General features: G+C 43.4%; 2 protein-coding genes and 1 long non-coding RNA gene across 3 annotated transcripts in view; 1 reads left to right on the forward strand and 2 right to left on the reverse strand.

The window, feature by feature from the left end:
* Window positions 1-9,958, reverse strand: part of LOC117958237 — an 859,617-nt gene that overhangs the window by 164,655 nt on the left and 685,004 nt on the right. The gene's annotated exons all lie outside the window — the stretch shown is intronic.
* LOC117958310 overlaps window positions 1-9,958 on the forward strand; it is an 18,087-nt gene that overhangs the window by 381 nt on the left and 7,748 nt on the right. The window contains exon 2 of the long non-coding RNA XR_004659683.1: window positions 4,046-4,048. This is a non-coding gene — a long non-coding RNA (uncharacterized LOC117958310). The remainder of the gene's footprint in view (window positions 1-4,045; window positions 4,049-9,958) is intronic.
* mvp (major vault protein) overlaps window positions 5,713-9,958 on the reverse strand; it is a 7,861-nt gene continuing 3,615 nt past the window's right edge. The window contains exons 2-4 of the mRNA XM_034894612.1: window positions 8,675-8,801; window positions 8,122-8,310; window positions 5,713-6,247 (exon numbers count right to left, since the gene is read on the reverse strand). Coding sequence (XP_034750503.1) covers window positions 6,116-6,247; window positions 8,122-8,310; window positions 8,675-8,801 — 448 coding nt within the window. The 3' untranslated portion in view covers window positions 5,713-6,115. The remainder of the gene's footprint in view (window positions 6,248-8,121; window positions 8,311-8,674; window positions 8,802-9,958) is intronic.

Below are 9,958 nucleotides of genomic sequence, written 5' to 3' on the forward strand. Positions count from 1 at the left end.
GCAGTTCTGAAGGCAAAAGGGGGTCCAACCCGTTACTAGCATGGGGTACCTAATAAAGTGGCCGGTGAGTGTATTTGGGACTTTTTTGCAACCAAAATGAGGGGATTATGAACTCATGGAAGCCTGCGTTATTTTGCGTGGAAATTGGCAATTTATGCAGCAAAAGTGCAGCGTGTTTGAAAGAAATGAAGCCCCATAAATGTGCAGAATTATGCGAATCACATGACCACGTTTTTCTGGAGCGAGTGTATAGGTTGTCTCAGAGGCCGTTAAGTTTAGAAAAAAGATCCTTTGGATGGAAATACACCCGTGGAACCAACACCCAAAAGCCTGTACTTTATTTTTAACTTCGCCCCCCAGCTTGAAAGACCTGCCCCCCCCCCACCCCCCGCCTCCTTCCTATGCGGTCCACAGCATTTTTTCTACAGCAGCAGTCAACGTGCTACTTACAGTAATAAATATGTGGAGTACATACCAATTACAGTGCATTACATCTCTTGGTTGAACGGTTCAACATCCTGATCAGGGACGCCTCATCCCGTCTACCTTCTACTGACCTTCTCCCTACGAACAGCCAGGAGACGTCATAGGGAGAGCAGAGCCACACATCTGATAGGCTGCTGCTCAAAGTCAAAACTTGTTATTCATAAAATAAGGGGTAGGGGTAGGATAGTTCGGGTTAGGGGTACCTAACACTTTGATTTCATACAGACTTGTGGTTTTTACTTCATTTCACAACCTCACATCACTTGTCAGCCTACTCTGAAAGGTTTGGACATTATGACCAATATTAATTATCCTTCTGTAGGAAATTACTTTCACTTCCAGAAACACAATGTTGAGCAGACAAGTGAACTCCCCGCAGACACTCGACTGTCCTGCTGTTATTACAGACACGTGAACTAACCACAGACCACAGACCAAAATGGTTCCAGGAAGATCAATCACGTATTTCACCATAATTCCCTCCATAACTAACATAATGACACCATATGTGACTGTTTTGGTTTTGCTTTCTGTAATGAAACATTGAAACTCCTAACAGATGCAGGACCCGGGGATAAAATCTTATTGAATGGGGGTCTGTGGTCTAATTTGTGTCAGTTTAGGGGTCCTTCAAGTGAAAATGTTTGGGACCACCGGTGCACCGCTGAAAATGAATCAGAAAAAACTGGAATGGATATTTAGTATTCAACTCCACCTCCTCCTCCATCATGGAAGACCAACAAAAAACAGAAAATCATTACATTTTTGAAGCTGGAACAGCAGAAGATGGACGAATTCTTTCAGCTCTAAACTTTACTCAATTGAGTTTTGGACTGTTGGAGTAAAAATCCCCATGGGACGTCTCTAGATCGGTTGCTTCGTTAGACATTCTTACATTGGAGACTAATGAACCATGAAATCATTTCCTACCTGAGCCGTTGTAATTCAAGTTTTAAGGACAGCTTGTTCAGCTAAACCACCACACAAAGAATAGAGTTAAAAATATATTATAGAAAATATGGATATATGAAAATGAATCTGAGGTGCAGGATCTCCTGTCTGCACTTTGTAACACTTTAACCCCCGTATAACTGAACTTAATAACTATTAAGTTACATTTCATTCAATTATTGACACATTGTTCAAGAAGAGAAATAATAAGAAGTCGTGCTCACCGTTTACAGACGTCTCTCTGCTCTAATCTCCGTTCCTCTGGTCAGAAGAGAGTTTTTTTAATCGGAGCATGCCCACGAACACATGATGAAAACATGATTAAAGCAGAAGTACACTCAACAATTTCATTTTAGTTTTGCAGCGTTAAGAGTCTTAAGGAGGAAGCTCACGGGACTTTTTTTTTCCAACAGCACAAGACTTAAAACTTTATTGTCCACAAGGGGAAATGTCCTCATCCCAAACAGCGTATGTTATGGACCCGGCACGCTTACAGAGACTCAAAAACATAAAAGGACCACATGCAGGCAAATAACACAGGCTTCACTAATGCCCTCACAAGGTCTCAATGGTCCACTAGCCTGGTCCCAACAGACTCTGGTCCACTAGCCTGGTCTTATCAGACTCTGGTCCATAAGCTTGGTCCTACCAGACTCTGGTCCATTAGACCGGTTCTACCAGACTCTGGTCCACTAGCCTGGTCCTATCAAACTCTGGTCCATTAGACCAGTCCTACCAGACTCTGGTCCATCAGCCTGGTCCTACGAGACTCTGGTCCATCCGCCTGGTCCCTACAAGACTCTGGTCCATAAGCTTGGTCCAACCAGACTCCGGTCCATCAGCCTGGTCCTACCAAACTCTGGTCCATCAGCCTGGTCCTACCAGACTCTGGTCCATCAGCCCAATCCTACCAGACTCTGGTCCATAAGCTTGGTCCTATCAGACTCTGGTCCATTAGACTGGTCCTATCAGACTCTGGTCCATCAGCCTGGTCCTACCAGACTCTGGATCATTAGACCGGTGTTACCAGACTCTGGTCCCGGGATAATGGGTCTTGGATAAAGAGCTATAATCTGTTGCTTCACAACATAAACAACATGTAACGGACAAAACTTTATGAAATCAATCAACATAAAATACAATAAACATAAAAATTAGATCATCAAAGCATCCTTAGACACAAAAGAAGGACCCACACAACAGCACAGACACACAACATCACAACAAATAGTGCAAAGACTGCTGGTGTATTTACTCTGCTCTGCTGGGATGAGATTTACTATTTGAGTTCAACAGCTTGACGGAAGAGCATTATGTGATATTATAACTCATTTTAACCAACTGTTATGTACATGGCTGCCAATATTAACCCTACGGTTGTCCAAATTCAAATTTGACCCATTTTTAAAAAGCTTCTCTATCACAGAATTTGGCTTTTGTTCAACAATATTGTCCAAAAAAATCATAAATAACGTGGATGGTTATTTGTGGATTAGTGGATGTGATTAGTTCATTACTTTCATTGAATTTGGGCGTTTCATTCAATTTTATAGTATTTAGAAGATTAAAAAAAATATACAAGAACTTTGAAAAAGTTGACAAAATATCTATATCTTGGGAGGGTAAAAAGAACAAAAATGTAAAAAAAAAAATAAGAAGTCAACACATTGGGAAAAGTTACAAAAACGTTTGACAGAAGTAAGAAAGAGTGTCGACCAATTCATATTTTTCCCTGAATCGTGCCCTGGTGAGATATAATGAGGTGTAACCATGAATCAGCTGATTTAGATATCACGTTACAGTGTGATGTCATCAGGTAACGTGTATCAGCTGATTTAAATATCACGTTACAGTGTGATGTCATCAGGTAACTTCCTGTAATATTGGATGAGGAGTTTTCTTCTGCGGGGGGGCAGAACCAGTTCCTTCCTGAGACTCTTCAGCAGAGCGGCTGTCGCTGCGTCCGTAGCGTAGCGCAGCCCAGGTCCAGGGGCATCACACAGGACCAGGGGCGCCAACCAGGACCAGGGGCGCCAACCAGGACCAGGGGCGCCGCCCAGGACCAGGGGCATCACACAGGACCAGGGGCGCCAACCAGGACCAGGGGCGCCAACCAGGACCAGGGGCGCCGCCCAGGACCAGGGGCATCACACAGGACCAGGGGCGCCAACCAGGACCAGGGGCGCCAACCAGGACCAGGGGCGCCAACCAGGACCAGGGGCGCCGCCCAGGACCAGGGGCATCACACAGGACCAGGGGCGCCGCCCAGGACCAGGGGCGCCAACCAGGACCAGGGACGCCGCCCAGGACCAGGGGCGCCGACCAGGACCGGTGGCTTAAAAAACAGCACGTGATGACGGCGCAATATCCATGAATAGGAGACCATGAATGGGACAGGACAGGACCATAGAGACACAACATAGTAGATGAGATGACAAAATCAGCAAAAACAACAACATCCACTGTTGAACGTGCACCATAACACTTCGTCCCTCCAGGATTTCACAGCCTTTTTTGAGGTTGTTGTGGCCCAAAATGCCTGATTACACGGGAAGAGAGGAAGCTGCGGTGAAGTCGGACCGTTTCCAGACGTCTTCAGGCTGAACAGGGAGTGACAGAACCACTGTGGTGCAATTCTGATTTAATAAAATGTAATCAGACCCACATATAAACTGGTACAGTCTGTAATTATTTTAATTATGACAGAGTAGCTCTCATAATGTTCTACATGTGATATGTTGCTGATGTTAATTAGCAGACTAGATGATCCGTGATCTGATCAGATTTAATCTCTCTGACTTCTCCACATCAGCCACACAGTGTGTTCTGGACACATGTGTACTGTATGTTGAATCAGCCTTTAAAATCAGACAAATAGCGGTTAAAATCCCTCAGATTCAAAAGCAAAAACTTTAAATGAAACGTCATCATGTTGAGTCGATCGTGAACCAATCAGCTGTTAGATAAGCTGAGAGGCCGGCGTTTCCCAGCATGCTCTGGGTCCCCCCGGGTCTCAGACCTGCGACCACCTCGATCGGGTGACGTCATCGTTGACATGTGCATGTATAGCACCTGGAATTAACCCTATTGAAAGTATTTTGTTTGGTTAACAGACAACACAATTTAGCGGCATTCTGTTTAGTAATGCATTGAAATATGTAGTTCTATTAAAAGGTATGCAGTTCTTCATCCTGCCAGTAGGGGGCTACCTGTGTAGTGATTTGTGGTTGCATAATACTGTAATAGATTGTAAGAACAAGACACGTTTGGCAGACGAGTCGAGGCCGTGACATAAAAGAAGAAACACGTTTTGTGCGTCCGCGGTGGTGAACTCCTGAACTCGCCGTGTGATACATCCTACTGGGAGGGAATAAAACTATCAGCATCTCCGTCTGGGTGGTGTAACACATGACATCAGAGTGAGTCGGGCACAAATCTACCCAGCATGCAACTGGCAGCAATCCATTCTGTGCCGACCTGGCTCATCTCCAACGAGCCTGGTTTCGTCTCTTATCCCAGAATGCATCTGTGGTGGAGCCAGACCTTCCTAAACAGCAGAGACCAGACCCAGAACCAAAATGAAGGATGTGAGGTGTGATGTGAATGAAAACAGAGACAGGAAGTGGGCAGCAGCAGCATTTTAATGTCTTCACACACGTCTTCATGAGACAGAGACAGACATGTCCTGCTTCTACTCGTCTCTACTGCACAGGATGTAAACATCATCAGCTTTATTATTATTATTATTATGATCTGTTTCCAGGAAGTAGTGCAACGCTGAGAGGAATCTTTGGCCGGCAGATTACGGACTAACACGCCGCCGCCACGTTTCTAGGCACGTTTAGTTAAATGTTGACCCCCCACCTCGTCTCCACGCTGGTTCTCTGTCCTAAAGTAAACCCCTGTTCAGGGAACGGTTCTCTCTTCAGAAAACGTCACGAAAAAAGACAAAAACGTCGGAAAACACAGTGACTCGGTCGTTCTTTAGCTCCGTCTACAGAATATAAGCGTAGAAAAAACAAAACATCCAAAACATTGAAAAAGCGACAAGAACATCAAAAAAGGGACTTGCTCAACACACACCCTCATGTTGTCCTCATGTTGTCCTCTATCATTGTTCTTTTTATTTTTAGTCTCAATAATTCCTAATTTCTGCTTTCTAACTCAGACATTAGGTATAATTTCCTATAAATGAGGTTTATTGACCATAAATCCCCAAAATAACTGTAAAACTGAAGTTAATGAGTTAGAGTTACTTAGTGTTAAAAGTCCAAAAAAAAGGGACAAACATTCAAAAAAAGCGTCAAAAGTGATGAAAAAAGGGACAAAAACTTAAAAAGTCTTGATTTTCCATTTTAACAGGAGACAACATGAGGGTGGAGACGAGCGTCGGACGGAGATTTGGGCGAGGCTGAACCAGGGTCTGTATGTTCTGAGCCACTAGATGGCGCTCTTGGTTTTAAATCCGTGTGTTCTCAACCCTTCGTTGAACGGAGAGCGCCACCTAGTGACTCAGAGGATAAAGACCCTGGTCCATGAGGCGTCCCCTGGTCCTCAACATACGGACATCTGGGACTAGTTGTCTTTGTCTTTGTTAAAGAAAGATGCAGAGTGTGATCATGGACAGAAGGACGAGTCTGATGGGGTTTACTTTTGGACCTGTTCCTCCTCCTCCTCCTCACTGTCCCTGTCCCTGTCCCGGGCCCTGCAGCGCCCCCAGCAGGCCGTTGGCGGTGGTGAACAGGTTGATGGGAGAGGAGCCGTCTGTGATCAGCGTGGACTTCAGACCCAGAGCCTGCAGCAGCTTCACCTGGAGGACGACAACACACCTTTATTAACAACTTTATTAACAACTTTATTAACAACCTTTATTAACAACCTTTATTAAAAACAACAACAAACACAACCTCCATCTCCCTCACGGCTTCCACAACCGTAAACTGAATAAACGAGGCTATTTGTTGGCAAAAACGTGGGAATAATTCCTCTTTCCAGTCATAAATAAACCAGAATGCTGATCTACTCCACGCGGCACTTTTATCGTTTGACACTTGTCTTTTTGTCCGATGTTTTTTCAATCACTTTTTCCAAGTTCGTCAATTTTTTTCCTCCAATTTTTGATTTTTTTTTTTGCTGACATGTCACTTTATTTATTTTTTATATGATATACCACTTTTTCCAACGCTTTTTTGTCCATTTTTTCCACGTTTTTTTGTCACTTGTCCAGGAAAATAAACATCTATATATATATATTTCTTCAAACGTTAAAGTGACAGTTGAAAATGAAAGCAGAAATAGACAAATTTGCTCATTTTACTAATCTCCAAAAATCAGACGTTGTCAGACACTTTTATTGTCCTTTTTTCCAAGTTTGTTGATTATTTTCCTCCAATTTTCGTGGCTTTTTTCCCCCCGACATGTCACTTTTTGATTTATTTATTACATTTTTTATATCACTTATATCACTTTTTCAACGCTTTACCTGATTTTTTTGTCCATTTAAAAAAAAATTACAAACAAATCGCATTTTATCAACGTTATTTTTGTCAATTGCTCCTGATTTTGTTGATTGTCACGTTTCCCGATGTTTGTCGATAATTTAATACAATTCTTGAAGCTTTTTCTGAAATTCGTCACTTTTTCAACGTTTCTACTGCACGGGTAACAAGTCCTTTACGTCTCCAGTGAATGTAACATCTGCAGCACTGTAAATTAAATAGATTATGTAGTGTTCACTTAAAGCTTTAGAAAAAGTTCTACCAACTTATTTCTGTCAAGGTGCAACATGTTCTTGCTTTTGGAGAAATTTTAACTAATAATGTTTGATTAAATGGAACTATTTTATGTATAAGTAAACTAACTTAAAAACATACTTTACACAAACTTAATATAATTAAGTAATTGCATGCTAAGAATGATAGTCCTGTCATTTCTATTGTTTCAGTAAATAATTTATATGGATGCTAAAATACAATAAAATCTCAAAATGCTTTTAAGTAAAAATCAATCATGAGAAAGAAACTGCAATCATAGAGATGCAGTTTCTTCTTGTTAGGGCGGGACCAAATCCCTCGATGTCGATGCTGTATGGTTGACTGTTGGTGCTCTAACAAAATGTTATTTACTCAATGAGATGTATGATGAATATTCATATCATAATAAATGATTTAATGACTAAGTGGGTAAAGGTACATAATAGAAGAGTTAGAACAGTCAAATTAAAATAGTGCCCAGCCCTACTTCTTGATATTAAAATATGTGTGTGTGTGTGTGTGTGTGTGTGTGTGTGTGTGTGTGTGTGTGTGTGTGTGTGTGTGTGTGTGTGTAATTAACACTGATCTAAGCGGCTGGATGTATAAACCAGAACAACAGAAGGAACGGTCTCTTACCGGCTGAACCCAGCATCTCATGATCTCACCTGACACCTGGTGCTGCAGTCAGTTCATAGAGAAAGTGTTCCTACAGTACTAGTACTAGTAGTACTTGTAGTAGTAGTAGTAGTACTAGTACTAGTAGTAGTAGTATTGTACCTGCAGCTCGGGCCCCGCCCGGGCCATCTCCTGCAGCGTGTTGCAGCCCAGACTCTCCACCAGCTGACTAGTATTAGTAGTAGTAATAGTAATAGTGGTAACAGTAGTACTAATACTAGTAGTACTGGTAGTAGTAGTAGTAGTAGTATTGTACCTGCAGCTCGGGCCCCGCCCGGGCCATCTCCTGCAGCGTGTCGCAGCCCAGACTCTCCACCAGCTGGCTGAAGCGCTGGCTCTCGATCTGAGCCAGACTCTTCTGCTTGTCCACCTCCAGACCGTCCATCTGCTTCTTATAGCTGAGCTCCTGCTCCCGGGCCTGGGCCAGGCGCTGGAGCTCCGCCTCCTGCAGGGGGGGGGGGGGAGAGGAGAGAGAAAGTTAACATTCTTTAGACAACCATAACTCCCTTTCTGTTTTCCTAATAAATAGTTCTTCATACGTGTGACTTGGTTCTGTATTTATAATAATTTCATATTGTTTAATATGTTTATGTATGAACCAACAAGCCAAGACCTCCTCGTGCTACTTCCTCCCTTTCTTCTCCTTTAACTGTTTAATTCAACTTTCATTAATTACTCAGTAATTATGTACTGAGACGACAGACAAACGGTCTGTGGTCACAACAGACAGCTTTCTGCACCCTCCCCCCACCCCCGCTGATGTGTGAAGAGTTTTATTTTGAAAGGAGAAACAGGAAGTGAGGCCGTACCGCCTCAATCCTCTGGGCCTCGGCCTTCAGCTTGGCCTCGTTGACCGCCGCCTCGCCCTGGATCCGAGCCGCCTCGGCCCGGGACTGGGCCTCGGCCTTCGCCGCCCCGGTGCTCTCCACCGCCGCGCTGGGGGGGGGGGGGGGGAGAAGGAGAGTCGTTATTTTATAAACGTTATTTTGTCCATTTTTCCCCACATTCTTTTTTGTCACTTTTCGAGATTGTTTTTATCCTTTTTTCCAAGTTTGTTGATTTTTTTCCTCCAGTTTTTTTCCGGACATGTCACTTTTTCCTCAAATTTTTTTTTCTGATATTTGTCACTTTTTAATCAACATTATTTTGTCAGTTGCTCCTGATTTTTTCAATCATCACTTTTCCCGATGTTTTTGTCGATTCTTTTACTACAATTCTTGAAGCTTTTCCTGACATTTTTTCACTTTTTCAACGTTCCTTTGTCTTTTTATTACTTTTCCCAAACGCTTTAAAACTGAATGAAACACCCAAACCATGGAGAGCGTTGTATGAACCATCCACGTGACTTTTTTTTGGCAATTTGGTTAAAAGAAAGCCAAGTTTCAGATCTACAACCTTTTGAAAATGGGTCAAATTTCACCCGAGGGTTGAGCCCAGTCGACCCGTTGACCCCGGTGACCCCGGTGACCCCGGTGACCCCGGTGTTACCTGAGAGCCTCCAGCTCCAGCAGCTCCCTCCTGGCCTTCTCGGCCTCGGCCTGGTCGGTGATCCTCTGCCTCTCCAGCTTGCCCCGGGCCTCCTGCTCCAGACGCTCCGCCTCGTGCCTGAACACCAACGAAGAAGAAGAAACATCGATTATAGTTGATTTCTAGTGAGCTTGTAGCTTGTTTATTCGGTCCTGTGTATATGTGTTTAATAGTTGTTGTTGTATTGAATCCTAGTTATTATTTCTGGTAAGTGTGTCTTATATTTGTTGCTGTATGATAACTGTCATGTTCTTTAAAGGAGGAAACACCGGCCGAGTGATGAAGAAAATTAAAAAAATATTCTTTCTGGGGTTTAAGTTTAACCTTTTTTTCCTAGCTCTGTGCATATGTGTGTGTGTGTGTCTGTGACATGCTTGTGTGTGTGTGAGTGACTGCAGGTCTGTGTGTGTGTGTGTATGACATGCTTGTGTGTGTAGGTGTGTGTGTGTGTACTCTGTGCATACGTGTTTGTCTGTGTGTGTGTCTCCGTGCGTGTGTGTGTCTCTGTGTGTGTGTGTGTGTGTGTCTCCGTGTGTCTCCGTGTGTGTGTGTGTGTCTGTGTCTCC

The sequence above is a fragment of the Etheostoma cragini genome, chromosome 15 (genome assembly GCF_013103735.1).
Source record: "Etheostoma cragini isolate CJK2018 chromosome 15, CSU_Ecrag_1.0, whole genome shotgun sequence".
NCBI classification, from domain to species: Eukaryota; Metazoa; Chordata; class Actinopteri; order Perciformes; family Percidae; genus Etheostoma; species Etheostoma cragini.